Genomic DNA, 15,565 nt, shown 5'->3' on the forward strand with positions numbered 1-15,565 from the left:
ACCATAAACTTTTAATTTTATCAATTTTGACCTTAAACTCATATCAGAGCCATACCGTGAAAGTAGTGAAGTGGTGAAAGTGGTATAAGAGCCTTGCCTCTAACTTAGCCTCTGAATAAAGATGAAATGGAGTCGTGAAAGTAGGCACGTTGCGATCCATGGTTGAACTCTATAACCGGTATATAACTGAAGATCAAAGTTTTCCTCTAAAAAAAATTATAAATTTCATATCGTTACTGAACTCTATAGTTTTGTTTTTTGAAAAAGAAATTGCGGAAGGAAGTAAAATAATGTTTGGTAATATATTTTTTTTTAAAAAAATAGAAAAATTGTAGTTACGGTATTGGATAAATTAATATTAAATATTTAGACATAAACTTGATAGGAAAAATTTAGAGGACAACTTAGGTGCAATAGAACTTGCACTCATCTCTTGTGCAACCAACTAACTCCAATAAAAATATTCCACAGGACACTTTTATTATTATTTTTTTAATGACTTCTTTGTGTGTAAAGAAGATGAGAATATGAGGCTGTTTGGGGGTCCAACATGAGATGTATCCCCACATCTTATATCATCTCAATGTTTGGAGGTTCATTATCCTATCTCATCGATTTTAATTGTTTGTGGGTCTATTTTCGGAACGTGTTTTATATCTTATCGTCATTTTCCTTCTGTGTATCGTATATTATCTCAGTGCTTGAACATACTCGATCGTTCATATTACAAAATTTTTAAGATATCAGAACTCCCACATCATATATCATCTCAACACCTCCAAACAATCCCAATGTTATTAGGTGCAGCCTACACCATGACTAACGATGGCTCAACTTGATATAACATCAAGTGAAAATCGATTTTCTCCCTAAATTATAATTTGTTTTGTTAAACAATATTTGTAGTTGGGTTGGGGCCGGGTCGGTCCCATAAGTTCAACTGGACCTGCGCACATTTTGCCTCTTTCACTTCCTTCTTTAGGCTTTCAGTTTATAAGCTCCGAATATTCTGATTCTGCATAGCCATGGAAGCTCCAACAGAAGAGAAGGATTCACCACACGAAGAGCAAAACCCCAAAACCTCCCTCTTCCCGCTCTCCTTCGTCGCCAACAATCCTCAGAGTCAAAGCAGTCCTCCCACTTCAAGCGTTCCTCAGTGGCTATGCAACTCCAGCTTCACCACTGACCTATCCGTCATCAACGACGCTCTTTCATCTCAAAATAATGCCTATCCTTCCTTTCCCGACGACGGCGACCAGGAAGAGGCTGTGGCAGATGAAGGAGGTCCAAGTGATAGACGTGAGGTGCAGAAGCCTTCTCGATCATATGAATTGCTGGAGTCTTCTGCTTCGGACGACGATTCCGAGCATGAGAAGAGGAAGAAGAGGAAGAAGAGGAGGAGGAGGAGGCGAAATGAATCTGAAGATAGAGGGGGATTTGGCGAATATGGTTCGAGAAAGTCTGACGTTCGGGCGTGGGCCGATGCTGATGGGAGACCTTCCAAGGATTATTACTTCGACTCGAATGGAGACCGGGATAATTTAGTATTCGGGTCTCTTTACAGGTATTTATGCCGACGTAATTTGATTGTTTCAATCCATCTCTCTTGGTAGTTTTGGAGGAGATGTGGAAAATGAGTTTAAATATCGTTTAATACACTTGTTCAGAAATTTGAAAAACATGCTCACAATTTTATCAGATGAAGACGAATTCAGCTAGCAGAAACGTGTCTAGTATTTTTCATTTACTCATAAATAAACCGCGTGGAAGTTCAATCAAACCCCAGAACTTGTTTGAAGCAATCATTTGAGTTGTTGTGTAAATCTAGTTCATATGTACAAAGAGAAGCATGAATCTTTTAGTAATTTATTTATTTTATTCATCTAAAGGCAATAAGATAACGTCCACATTATTCACAAGAAGGGGGAAAAAAAAAGAGTAACCCCCACGTTGATGATATGCTAAAAATTGTAACCTACAATCCCACATTTCCTTGAAGTTGAAGCCAGGAATTCTAGGCCTCTCTAACCGCTAATACCTAAAATTTCTGTTGGAAGCGGCAGAATTGAATTTAGAGAAAACAACATTCTGTTTGGAATTGTTGCTGAGACATTTAGAATCAGTTTTTGCATTTCTTTTTCCATGGAAGCTGAGCAGCCAGAACTGATTGCTAAGTTCACAATCTGTTTTATCACAATACAGGATGGATGTTGCACGCTACAGACCGCTCAACCGTGGGGAAACACCTGGACTAAATTTTCATGGATTTTCTCAGTGGAATAAAAGTAGTTCAGCCTTGGACAGAGATGCTGATGCTGATGTGTTGGATAGTAAAGTGAAATCAGGTGGACGCTATTGGTCTGCAAAGAATGCAGCAATAGAGCGACATAAAAACTTCAAACGTGTACGCATTGGTTTTTCTAGGAAAACTCCAGACACATTATTGGATGATTTCATTCCTTTGTCGGGTGTTCAAACATCAAATAATATTGAGGAATCTTGGGAGGATGAAGTGCTACGTAAAACGCGGGAGTTTAATAAATTGACTAGGGAGCAACCCCATGATGAGAAGGCTTGGTTAGCTTTTGCTGAATTTCAAGACAAAGTTGCAGCTATGCAACCTCAGAAAGGTGCTCGCTTACAAACTCTAGAGAAAAAGATTAGCATATTGGAGAAGGCTTCTGAGCTTAACCCAGAAAATGAGGAATTATTGCTGTACCTTTTAAAAACTTATCAGAACAGAGATAATATTGATGTGGTGATCAGTAGATGGGAAAAGATACTGATGCAGAATTCTGGAAGTTATAAGTTGTGGAGAGAGTTTTTGCATCTCATTCAAGGGGAGTTCTCTAGATTCAAGGTTACAGACATGAGGCAAATGTATGCACATGCAATTCAAGCTCTATCTGCTGCATGCAACCAGCACATTAGGCAGGTTCTTAAGTCAAATGTCTATTTATTCTCGGGCCATCACCTTACTTTTCATATTCTTCTCGGTTTTATCTAACTGAAGTTTTCCCCCATATGCTTCTATGAGATGAAATTTTATTCTGCCATATTATTGCTATGCTATTGAGTTGAATCTTGCTCTTCGATGTTAGATTTCACTAACCATATTTTTATGTTATGTATGATGCACACAATTTTACTTGCAAGTGCTCACGCGGGGTCTAGAGGATTTTTGTCTTCAATTTGCTGGTTTTGTAGGAAATGTGATTTCATCCGTGGTCTGTTGTGATGTTACTCCTTGTTATGCCTAATTTCCTGTACCTGAAATTCCAAATGGTTGCTTTCACTACATTTGACTTCCTAGATATAATGAATCATGCATCTTAAGAGGCCAAGAGTACTTCTTTACCATTTAACTTCTATGTGAAGAATTGGCTTATTGTCCCTGGTATTCCCCCACCTTTCAGTCAACCATTCTTATTACTGGAAACTGTGTTATTATTATTAATTTCAAGGTGGTTAATGGGTGTGGTTGATAAATATGTATATGTGTTGTGTTTTTTAAGCTTTTACTCGTTTTTAGGTGGACTTCATCTTCTTGTTGCCATAAAATTTTCCTTTTCCCCAAGTTCTTAAGTCTCGTGTACTCAAATTCTTTTTTAATTTTTTTAATTTTTATTTTGGGCCATTTCTCAATTTGTGCGTGTCAACGTGCACTTAAATTCTTATAAGAACTTGTTTGTTTTGAATTTAAACAAATCCTTTTATCACTTATATGGGGATAGATTCAACATTTATTTATCTTTTCCTCTGTGTTTTTATCTTGTTTCTGTTCAATGCAGACCGATCAAACTGCCAAACCCTCAGTGGAGCATGATCTTATTAAGCTAGAACTTGGTCTGGTTGATATTTTCATGAGTTTGTGCCGGTTTGAGTGGCAGGCGGGATATCAGGAGTTGGCTACTGCTTTATTTCAGGCTGAAATTGAATTTAGCTTGTTTTGCCCTGCTTTGCATTTAAATGATCGAAGTAAACAAAGATTGTTTGAACACTTTTGGAATACTGATGCGGAAAGAGTTGGTGAAGAAGGTGCCCTCGGTTGGTCTACATGGTTAGAAAAAGAGGAGGAAAATAGGCAAAAGGCTATGAGAGAGGAAGCCTTAGAGGCTGATGAAAAGGGTGGTTGGACTGGTTGGTCTGATCCAGCACCCAAAGAGAAGAAAAATAGTGATGCCACGGAAACAACTATAGAAATGGGTGTGGCAGCAGAGGAGACTATGGAGGAATATGTGGAAGAAGAAGATATTGACAGAGAAGATAGCACAGAAGCTTTGCTCAAAATTCTAGGAATTAACGCTGATGCAGGTGTCGATGAAGAGGTTAAGGACGCCTCAACCTGGGCTAGATGGTCAAAAGAAGAGTCATTAAGAGACTGTGAACAATGGATGCCTATCCGGGGAAAAACTGGTACTCCACCGTTGCCTGCACACTTTGTTTATTTCTAACTAAACTCTTTTGGTTCACATTTACTGTGACATATGCACATATAAATCATTGATTCACCATGAATCTTCACATTCTGAATGTTAAATATGATTGAGCTGCTTGAATCTCTTTACTAATTAATTAATGTCATGTTTATATTTAACTGAATTCATACTCTGAAACAGCAGATGTTATTCATGATGAAAGGATGGGTGATGGAGAAACAAGTGAACAACTTTTAAGAGTTATATTATATGAAGATGTCAAAGAGTACCTGTTTTCATTGATTTCAAGTGAGGCCCGTTTATCCTTAATATATCAGCTGATTGAATTCTTTAGTGGAAAAATCTATTCAAGGTATATACTTTTCGGTGTAGAATCTTATTTACAGTCAGTTTTCAGTTTGAAAATCAGTCACATTATTCATTTATTTAGTGTGTAATCTACCTTTTCTTGAATATGTGAATGGCTTTGATATCTTTTAACAAGTGGTGAAATCTTTGTCGTGAGTGAATTAGTATGTTTCATGTTGCCTGTCATTTGAGCATTATGCTAATACGTTGGCATGGACTCCGTACCAACTTATGTGTCTAACCAAGAGCTTCTTGAAATACAAAATCTTCTTATGGGTAGACAATGTAAGAGAGGTTATGCCTTGCAAGCTACCTTTTTGGAATTGGATTGAGGCTTACTGTCTAAATTTCACTAAAAACTATAGGCAAAGAGGAAAGCGAATTTTTGTTTTAACTTTGAAGTTTTGTAATGTGAGTCATTACTATTAGAAATCTCACCTATCTTAAGTACTCAACCCTTTGAACCAATGACTTGCATTTTGTGATGACATAGCATTTACTATCTCCTGGACTTGGAATTTGGGGAGAGTATTTGTTAAGAACTTCAGAAAGACCTTGAGTGAAATATTTCAGACAAATGCAATTAACTTTCTGTAATGATGGTATTCAAACTTATTTTGTTGCACCTAATTAACTTTCTAGTTCTATGATGATGAGAAGGGGAATCTTTTGCGTCCTCATGTTTTAGATAATTACAACTATCATGGGCTAAATGGTCAAAATACTTTAGGTTTATGAAATCAATTTAATTGATGAATGAAATATCCATAGAGTACATAGGGAAGACCCCAACAAGGAGAACGATCGATATAGCATATCAAAGTTGATAACCCAAAAAAGAAAGATACAACCAAAGATAAACAAGAAAAGGGAAGAACTGGAAAAAAGACACCAGCCAATCCATTAAAAAGATTGTAAAAAAATAATACAAGGAGATTGAACCAGAAACAAAAGCAACACCATGATCAAACCAAAGCACATCAAACAAAAGAAGCCAAAGAGCACATAAAAGAGGATCAAGATCAACTTCTCTGAATCCTAGCAGAGCCGCAGCCACACAATAAAATAGGGAAGGAGAAAGATCCATAAACAATAGATCTCTCTCCAAAAACTCCATCTAAATGAACTGAGGCTAGATGAACAAATGTCATGCTGATATAGACCCCTCTCTAAGCTTTGATTGTGCTTTTTTATCATAAGAAATAGAGCATTCAAGATTCCGTAATTCTCGCAAGCCTTTTCTTTGCTTCGCTGTAAACTTTTTGGTTTGCTTCTTTGTTGGGAGCACCATAGTGCATAACCCATATTCTCTAAACTATGGGGCCAATGCAATCAAATGGGGAGCTGGATTAAAAGGACCACTGGATGTGGGTGGGGCGAAATCATACCATTGTGGCTCCATGAGATAATAGAAGGAAATCCAACTATGGTTTTCTTGACAACAAATGTTATAGACTAACCAGTTGTCCATGATTTGTCAAGTTGTGTGGAAGCTAGCTTGGATGTTGATGTTTCGTTCAATTAAAAAAAGAACAAAGATACAAGTTGATTGCTTCATGATGACTTTTTGACCAACATTGGTTTTTAAGCAGCAACTCGAGGGCTGATTGAACTAGATTTTCAACATCAAAGCTACTGGGGTGTTTTAAGAATCTATAGAAGTACAAAACAATTTGTTTGGTTGAAAATGGAAGAAATATCGGGCAATTGATTTCTGGAGTGACTGCTATGGATGTCTGTCATTTCACATTTTGCCGACGAGACTAAAATTTAAGAATGGTTAGAATGGTTTCACTCAGAAGTATCTTTTTGGTGTCAATACAACTGTCATTACCGGGATATTTACGTGAGGCTCCCAATCATATACACATATAAACGTGGGGGTAAATAGGGATTTTTTACGAAAAGACAGTTAAGTGTAGTGGCGTTTGTTATTCAGGCGGGGACCATGGGTTGTGAAGGGTTTATGTAAGGTTTGAGCATGGTGAGGAGGCAAGGAAAAATTTTGGTGATCAAGTTTGGGATGGGGAGAGGATTCCAGCCCTCTTAAATGTGCTGGTAGCTAGGGTCCCTTGAAGTTCATAAATAATATCAACCGAGCATTGATCTGTTTCTCTGGGAATCACTCTTCTTAGGTGTTTCTGTGCAGGTGAAGCGGAATCCTAACGGTTTATTTAGCACAAACCTTCTGTTGCTACATTTTTACTATGGATATTATTACATTTTATTGATATTTAATAAGTATCTTTTTGTGCTACGGATATTTATTACCGGGATATTGATAGAATCTGTTCATCTTTTTTATGTAGATTTAGAGTCTTTTTGTGTGATTACATTTTTTTCCTCTTTTCAAACAAACTTTTATTGCTGCTACCTCTTGTCTACAGTTATGTTCATGTCTTGGTTACGTTGAATATATTTTTACCCCGGTTTCTTTTCAAAGGAATATTCCTTTTGCCTTTTTGCTTGACAAACAATTCCATTTTTTTTCCTCTTCATCAGGGCGTCTTCAAATAGTTCAAGTTGGATGGAGAGAATAATTAGTTTAGAGGTGTTGCCAGACGATATTTTACATCATCTGAGAAGTGTTCTCCATGTTCTTAATAAAAGACAAAGTAGTTCAAGTAGCTCCACTTTGGAGGTCCTTGTGGGAGGTTCTGATAACTTATCTCAGATGTCTGACATGATGAAGTTTCTTCGCAATGCTATCTTACTTTGTTTAACGGCTTTCCCACGTAATTACATACTGGAAGAAGCTGCTTTAATTGCCGAAGAGTTATTTGTTACAAAAATGAATTCTTGTAGCTCCTCAGTTACCCCCTGCCGTTCCTTGGCAAAGAATCTCTTGAAAAGTGATCGTCAGGTGTGGTTTGTTTTCTATTTACTATCAACATGCAACATGTATGCTTTTTTCCAGGATTGAATGTCTAGGTCTGCCATGTATGTTTTGTGTCATTGAGGGAGTTTATGGTTAAAAAACACACACATATAAATATAATTCTTACAGAAGGCCGTTGGGATCTAAGGAGAGGAGAAAATCTTTTGAATTTTTGGGGAATAAGATGTTGCTCTTACTACTTTTATTATTAAGAATTTGTAAGAAAATGGAATATAAATGTAGGTGGAACGGCATGAAACAGTTTCAACATCCAAACTTCTTATGAGTTATGTAATTACCTCCCTATCAAATTGAGGCTATTTTCCCATATTGACCTTGAATTCTCTTTTAAATTCGGACTTCCTAAAGTCCTTTTGTGGCTAATTGCCTTCATTATTGTAATTCAAAATGCCATTGTTCATGAAGCATAGAAATAATTGCACCTTCGGTATTCTAGAAAATTAGAAACACGTTCTTTATGTAATGGGTCTATATCCTCATTTCATACTATTACCACAATATATCTTATTTCTATAACTGAAAGAATCAAGTTTTGTGATACTTATAGGACATGCTACTTTGTGGAGTCTATGCAAGAAGAGAGGCAACATATGGAAATATCGATCATGCTAGAAAAGTATTTGATATGGCATTGGCATCTGTGGAAAGCCTTCCTGTGGTATATTACCGTATCCCTAAATGTAAATGCTCACTTGTGTGTGCTAAAGTATGATGCTACTTCTTAAGAAAAAGAAAAATAATCTTCAATTACATCATCTTCGGGTTAATTTTTCTTCTACGGAAAAAGAAACTGTCTTAATGGTAGAACATCCTGGCACATTGGCTTTTTTTGCTAGCTTTCCTGGAAAGGTTTTGTTCAAATAGGAGCCTCATCTTGACCTGCAACTCCATGTTGGAACTCCCTCGTTAATATGTAACCTATTTATCTACCAGTGGTCTGTGTGTCATGTGTAATATATACAATATGTTTCTTGAAATGGACGTTGTTAACTATTCAAATTTGGCAATTTGGACATTAAACTATAATGGCTGTAACTGAGTTTTGAGGTGCTTGCTCTATGAATGAGTGGTATTTAATTTTAACCGCTGTGATTGCTGAAGCAGGATCAGAAGTCTAATGCTCCTCTCTTATATTTCTGGTATGCTGAATTGGAGCTTGCGAATGATCATCACAATGGACACAATTCATTAAATCGTGCAGTTCACATTTTATCTTGCCTTGGAAGTGGTACTGCATACAGTCCATTTAAATGTCAACCATCAAGCTTGCAACTGCTGAGAGCGCACCAAGGCTTTAAAGAAAAAATCAGGGAAGTGCGATCTACATGGCTCCATGGAGTTATAGATGACTCGTCTGTAGCTCTCATATCCTCTGCAGCTTTGTTTGAGGAGTTGACCACTGGATACCTTGCCGGCCTTGAGGTTTTAGATCAGGCTTTCTCCATGGTACTTCCAGGTTATTTACCAATTCTGTCATTTCTCTCTCTCTCTCTTTTTTTAAAGCATTTATTTCTTATCGATACTGATAATTTGAACCCTTGTGGAAATATGTTTTGTGCTCCCTCCCCGGATATATTGTATAGAAAAAGATTTCTTGTTTAGCTCTGACAAAAGATTTTGATACCCCCTAGAGCAAGTAATATGAGGTTAGTGCCTCTCAGCATCAGATCATTGTATATGGGAGGATAATAGCTTTTGGAACTAGACGTGGTAAATTGTTAATACCAGTGGGGAGGTGAACCAACCATTGATTTGTTTTGGCTCTACGTTTGGAAGAAAGCTTGATCTTAGTGGAGTATATTTCCTCACATTCTGTGATTTGCCAATGCCGCCCCTTCATGCAGCTGTAAGATGTGCCCCATTGCCAAGAAGGAAGATTGTTATCTTATTTGATCTCAACTTTTACGACAACAACAGCAATAATAATAGAAAAAAATTCCAGGACAAGAAGTGTTACTGCTGCATTTTTATTTTGTTTGTTTTGTTGCTAGTTAGTTACTTACTATTGTTATTGATGTGCAGAAAGAAGAAAACAGAGCTATCAACTAGAATATTTGTTCAACTACTATGTGAAGATGCTTCTGAGACATCATAAGCAATTAAGCCATCTGAAAGTCCGGGAGTCAATTTCTCACGGATTGCAGTTCTATCCATTAAATCCGGAACTTTATAGTGCTTTTCTGGAGATTAGTTACATTTATTCGGTACCCAGCAAACTGCGATGGACCTTTGATGACTACTGCCAGAAGTAAGATAATCTTTCTAGTGCTCTCTCTCGCATACCTACATATATTAGGTACCCAGTAAGCTGCCATGCCATTGATATAAATTCACATTTGAGTTCTAATCCGATTCATATTTGGCTTTGATTAACTATATATAGTAACAACCTTCCGTGCATGTTCCCGACCATGATGGATGCACTCGATTCCTTTGTTATCTCTTTCGGTACTTGTTCTATTGTTTTTCTAATGTTGCATTGAATTATGGCTACTCTGACTAGAACCTTTTTTGAATCTAATGCTTTATCGTTAGATATAATGCTAAAAACCATTATTCTTTTCTCTTATTAATCTTAGGAGCAAAGAGTTTCTTAAATAGAAGAAATATCCAATTACAAATAAGGAAAGAATAAAATAATTACAAATAAGGAAAGAATAAAATATAACAAATATAATACAATAAGTACAATATAAAATTTCACAATAAAGAAAATAATCAACACTCCCCCTCACGCTGGTTTGAAGATATCATTCATAGCCAGCTTGTCAATCAACTTGTTGAATTGCCACTTTGGAAGACCTTTGGTTAACACATCTGATATTTGCTTTGTTGTCGGGAGAAAGGGAATGCATATTATTCCTGCATCAATCTTTTCCTTTTTGAAGTGTTTATCAACTTCAATATGTTTGGTCCTATCATGAAGGATTGGATTGTGGGCAATGGAAATTGTTGACTTGTTATCACAATAGATGCATATGGGCATTGTCTTGAGAGAAATTCAATTCTTCCAATAGTCTTCTTATCCATATGCCCTCACAAATACCATGGGCTAATGCCCTAAATTCTGCTTCAGCACTACTTGCAACCACACTTTGTTTTTTACTTCGCCAAGTAACCAAATTTCCTCCAACAAAAGAGCAATACCCCAAAGTAGACCTTCTATCAGTCGTGCTTCCTGCCCAATTAGCATCAGTGTAAACCTCAATGTTTAGGTGGTCATGCTTCGTGAATAATATACCTTTTCTTGGAGTACCTTTCAAATATCTCAAACTTCTATAAACTGCTTCAAAGTGAACTGACTCGGGAGCATGCATGAACTGACTTACTACACTAACTACGAAAGCAATGTCAGGACGCGTGTGAGAGAGGTATATGAGTCTCCCTACAAGCCTCTGGTACTTTTCCTTTTCTTTTACTTCTTTTTTAGTTGCAGCAACCAATTTTAAATTTTGCTCAATAGGAGTTTCTGCTATCTTGCAACCAAGTAAACCTATCTCATTCAGTAGGTCAAGAATATACTTCCTCTGGTTGACAAGAATGTCATTTTTAGATCTGGCAAACTCCATTCCTAGGAAATACTTTAAGGTTCCTAGGTCCTTGATTTGAAAATCATTAGCAAGGTTTTTCTTCAAGATATTCAGTCTTGTCTCATCATTACCTGTAAGAATGATATCATCAACATACACTATCAAAACGACCAACGTACCACTTCCAGTATGTTTATAGAACATAGTATGATCAGCTTGACTTTGACTGAATCCATAACTTGTGACTGCCTTTCCAAACTGTTCAAACCATGCTCTGGGAGATTGTTTAAGCCCATATAATGATTTCTTTAACTTGCACACTTTGTTAATCTCGAGATCCACCTCAAAACCAGGTGGCAAGTCCATAAAAACCTCTTCTTTAAGATCCCCATTGAGAAAGACATTCTTTACATCAAGTTGATAAAGAGGCCAATCAAAATTAACTGCCACAGACAACAAGATTCTAATAGAATTAATTTTAGCTACTGGAGCAAATGTTTTTTGATAATCAATGCCATAGGTCTGAGTGAACCCCTTGGCAACCAATCTGACCTTGTATCTTTCAATACTACCATAAGCTTTACATTTTACAGTGAACATCCATTTGCATCCCACCGTCTTCTTATCTTTTGGTAGTTCGACTATGTCCCATGTGCAATTTTGTTTCAGTGCATTGAACTCTTCCATCACTGTAATTTCCAATTCAAATCATTTAGGGCTTCCTGTATATTCCTTGGAACAAATAGGTTGGTTATTTTGGATGTGAAGGCTTTATGACAGTCGGACAATCTATGATAAGAAAGATAGTTTTCAATTTGATATTTGGTGCATTTACGAGTACCTTTCCTATGGGCAATTGAAATATCAAGATCAGAGACATCAGGTAAAGGATTAGAAGGAGATGAAGAACTAGGAGAAATAGAAGTAGAGTGTCTAATACCTAGATCTTCAGGATCATTCATCGGAGTATTTGATTGGTCCTGTGATAAGTCAATTGTCTGATCTCAGACTCTTTAAGTCAAGTTTCTTCTAGTATAAACCTGAAGTTCAGGATTTCGACTTGTAGAGTCATTTTGTAGTGTTTCTCCCCCTGAAGAAGAACTCTCCATACTTGGTATCGAAGGACTAGAGCTCATAATGGTAGAACCACTGATGATTCGGAGAGATAAAGTATCCCAAAAATTATCTTCAAGGTTAGATATCTCTCCCGGAAGAAAATTTGGGCAAAAAAAAGGTTGATTTTCCAAAAAAGACACATCCATACTCTCAAAATACTTGTGGGTCAAAGGATCAAAGCATTTGTAAGCTTTCTTATGAGAAACATAGCCTACAAAAATGCATTTAGTGGCTCGAGGATCAAGCTTAGTTAGAGATAGAGGAGAAGTATGGACATAAGCAGTACACCCAAATAATTTAATTGGTAAATCAGGAGACAACCGGTTATTAGGAAAAAACTCATTGAAGTGATTAAGAGGAGTTTTAAAATTCAAAACCTTAGACGGCATACGATTGATCAGATATGCAGTTGTAAGAACGGCATCACCCCACAAATATTTTGGAACATTCATAGAGAACATAAGAGCATGAGCAACTTCAAGTAAGTGTCAATTCTTTCGCTCAGCAACGCCATTCTGCTGAGGCGTGTCACGACACGTAGCTTGATGGAAAATGCCCTTTTCTTGCAAAAAATTGGTTAATTGTTCATTGAAATATTCAGTGCCATTATTAGAGTGAAGAATTCGAATTTTAGTTTGAAATTGAGTCTCTATCATATTGTAAAACTGAACAAATAAAGGTAACAAACCAACGCTTACCACTATGAGTTAAGACTTTAGACAGACCCCAAACATCAGTATGAATTAAGGAAAAAGGTGATGAAACCTTGTTCGGTTTAGGAAAATAGGTAAATCGATGATGTTTGGCAAAAATGCAACTTTCACATTGAAAAACTGAACAATCAAATCCTTTAAATAATGGGAAACAAATACTTTAAATAAAAGAAATTTGGATGCCCTAATCTACGATGCCAAAGCATGATAGTTTCTTTAACAGAAGGAGAACAAACACTACTCAAGCCCTAAACTTTTTTATGACTAGCAGAAACTTCATCAAAGTAATAGAGACCATCAATCATCCTAGCACGTCCAATCGTCCCCCCGATTCCTGATCTTGAAAGATACAATGAGTTTCACAAAAATAACACGACAGTTAGCATCCTTAGAGAGTTTACTAATAGACAACAAATTACAGGCTAATTTTGGAACATGAAGGACAGAACGTAATATAAGTTTTGTAGTTAAAGGAATAGTTCCTTTTCCTGCAATAGAAGTGAAGCTGCCATCGACAATGCGAATTTTTTCATTGCAATACACAGGAGAATATGATTCAAATAAATAAGAGAAACTGGTCATATGACCAGAAACTCCAAAGTCTATAATCCATGGAGATGAATTAAGGCAAGAGAGAGCTTGAGGACAAGTACCTGATTGTGCCAAGGAAACATTAGGATTACCAGATGATGAATTGGTCTGTAGCAGCTTCAGAATTTGATCAATTTGTTCTTTGTTAAACGGGCTGGAGTCAACAACATTAGCATTAAAGGCATGTTGCTTAGAACTTTTCCAATTCGCAGGTTTTCCATGAAGTTTCCAACAAGTTTCACATGTTTGTCGAGGTTTATTGCAATGGTCGCAAACTCGAATGATGGGTACCTTAGTGTCCGACATATCGTTGAAAAAAGGAAACCCAGAACACAAAATCAGTAGATCTGGAAAAAAAAAAAAAAAAAAACACAAAGGCTTAAACAAACCAGCTACTAGGAAAATTATAACTGATGGACAGTGGCAACCGGTCGACAGAAGACTGGGTTTTTTCTAGGGTTTCAAAAAGAAAAAAAAAATAGGAGTTTTTTTTTTGGAGGGTTTTAGGGTTTCAAAAATTTTGTTGCTATGATACCATGCTAAAAACCATTATTCTTTTCTCTTATTAATCTTAGGAGAAAAGGGTTTCTTAAATAGAAGAAATACCCAATTACAAATAAAAAAGAATAAAATAATTACAAATAAGAAAAGAATAAAATATAGCAAATATAATACAATAAATACAGTATAAAATTTCACAATAAAGGAAATAATCGACATATTATTGTTATTGACCTTTTTTTTTCTTTTTTCTTTCTTTTTGCTGTTTAATTGTGAGCATTAAACATAGATTTGGGGTCTCAAGGTTTGACAAATTTGCATGTAATACTCTCAGGCAACCTTCTCTGATTCTTTGGATTTTTGCATTATCCTTCGAGATGGGTTATGGGGGTTCTCTTCATCGAATCCGTAGACTGTTTGAGAAGGCATTGGAAAATGAAAACTTACGTCATTCTGTTCTTCTCTGGCGCTGCTACATTTCATATGAGCTGAACACAGCATGTGATCCTTCTTCGGCCCGGCGAGTTTTCTTCCGAGCTATTCATTCCTGCCCATGGTAAGAGCAAATTTCTTGTTATTTATGCCAGCTAAAGTATCATTCTGGCCCCAGTTTCTTTTGTTTTTGATTCACTGTCAATGATGTACTGATATATACATGCTTCAGATGAACACCAACACTCTGTCTAACCGTTTTACGTTTTGAAGGTCAAAAAAGTTGTGGCTTGATGGTTTTCTCAAACTCAACACTGTTTTGAGTGCGAAAGAGCTTTCGGATCTTCAAGAAGTTATGCGCGATAAAGAGCTCAATCTGCGGACCGATATCTATGAGATTCTTTTGCAAGATGAACTCGTGTCTTGAATCTTGTCTTTCTCCACGAACTGCTGCACGTTTCTGTGGCTCAATGGCATTATCGTGTTCTTAATATTGGAACTTGACAGGTCTAATAATGTTCTACCAGAAGTAGCCTTCGCATTCCTCTGCCTCTTTAGGTAATGTTTGGTTTTGCCACTTCTTGTTTAAAGGAATGATCGTTGTAGTTTGTACATTAGAAAGGAAGGAGATGTAACGGTTGGGTTAAATTTGAGCTGGGGTTGTGCTTGTACGTTTTTGTTCTATATTAATTTCAGTACAAGTGAGTTGAAATATTTGAGGTCTGCAAACCCTTTTTTTTTTTTTTTTTTTTTTTTTTTAGAAAATATCAATTTACATCCTGAATTTTTGGATTGTGTAAATTTAGACTTTGAACTAATAATTGTATAATTTAAACCTTGAAATTTTGTAAATGAGGTAAATTTACACCTATCATTATGTTATATTTGAATAACATCATGTGAAACTTATAATGTTATCAATTAAACCTCCAAACTTTTATAAATGAATTAATTTAGATTCAATTAATTTTTTAATTTTAAAAATTGTCAATGCAA

The 15,565-nt window shown here is 36.3% G+C and overlaps 1 protein-coding gene across 4 annotated transcripts; it reads left to right on the plus strand.

The window, feature by feature from the left end:
- The first annotated feature begins 871 nt into the window (after positions 1–871).
- LOC120082867 (uncharacterized) lies at positions 872–15,283 on the plus strand. Of its 4 annotated transcripts, none has more exons than XM_090316577.1 (10): positions 872–1,564; positions 2,203–2,935; positions 3,792–4,416; positions 4,623–4,791; positions 7,290–7,650; positions 8,234–8,344; positions 8,791–9,142; positions 9,709–9,934; positions 14,472–14,693; positions 14,843–15,283. In XM_090316577.1, exons 1-10 carry the CDS (start codon positions 1,026–1,028, stop codon positions 14,994–14,996), a joined length of 3,492 nt encoding a protein of 1,163 aa, XP_090172703.1. In that variant the 5' UTR covers positions 872–1,025; the 3' UTR covers positions 14,997–15,283. The 4 variants fall into 4 exon arrangements, with proteins under 4 accessions (XP_090172703.1, XP_038894149.1, XP_038894151.1 ...); XM_039038221.2 differs by having other exon boundaries at positions 963–1,564; positions 4,620–4,791; positions 8,788–9,142; XM_039038223.2 differs by having other exon boundaries at positions 963–1,564; positions 8,788–9,142.
- Positions 15,284–15,565: the final 282 nt, after the last annotated feature.

Source organism: Benincasa hispida, chromosome 8 (assembly GCF_027475165.1).
Source record: "Benincasa hispida cultivar pf3 chromosome 8, pf3_genome.v1.1, whole genome shotgun sequence".
Taxonomy (NCBI): Eukaryota; Viridiplantae; Streptophyta; class Magnoliopsida; order Cucurbitales; family Cucurbitaceae; genus Benincasa; species Benincasa hispida.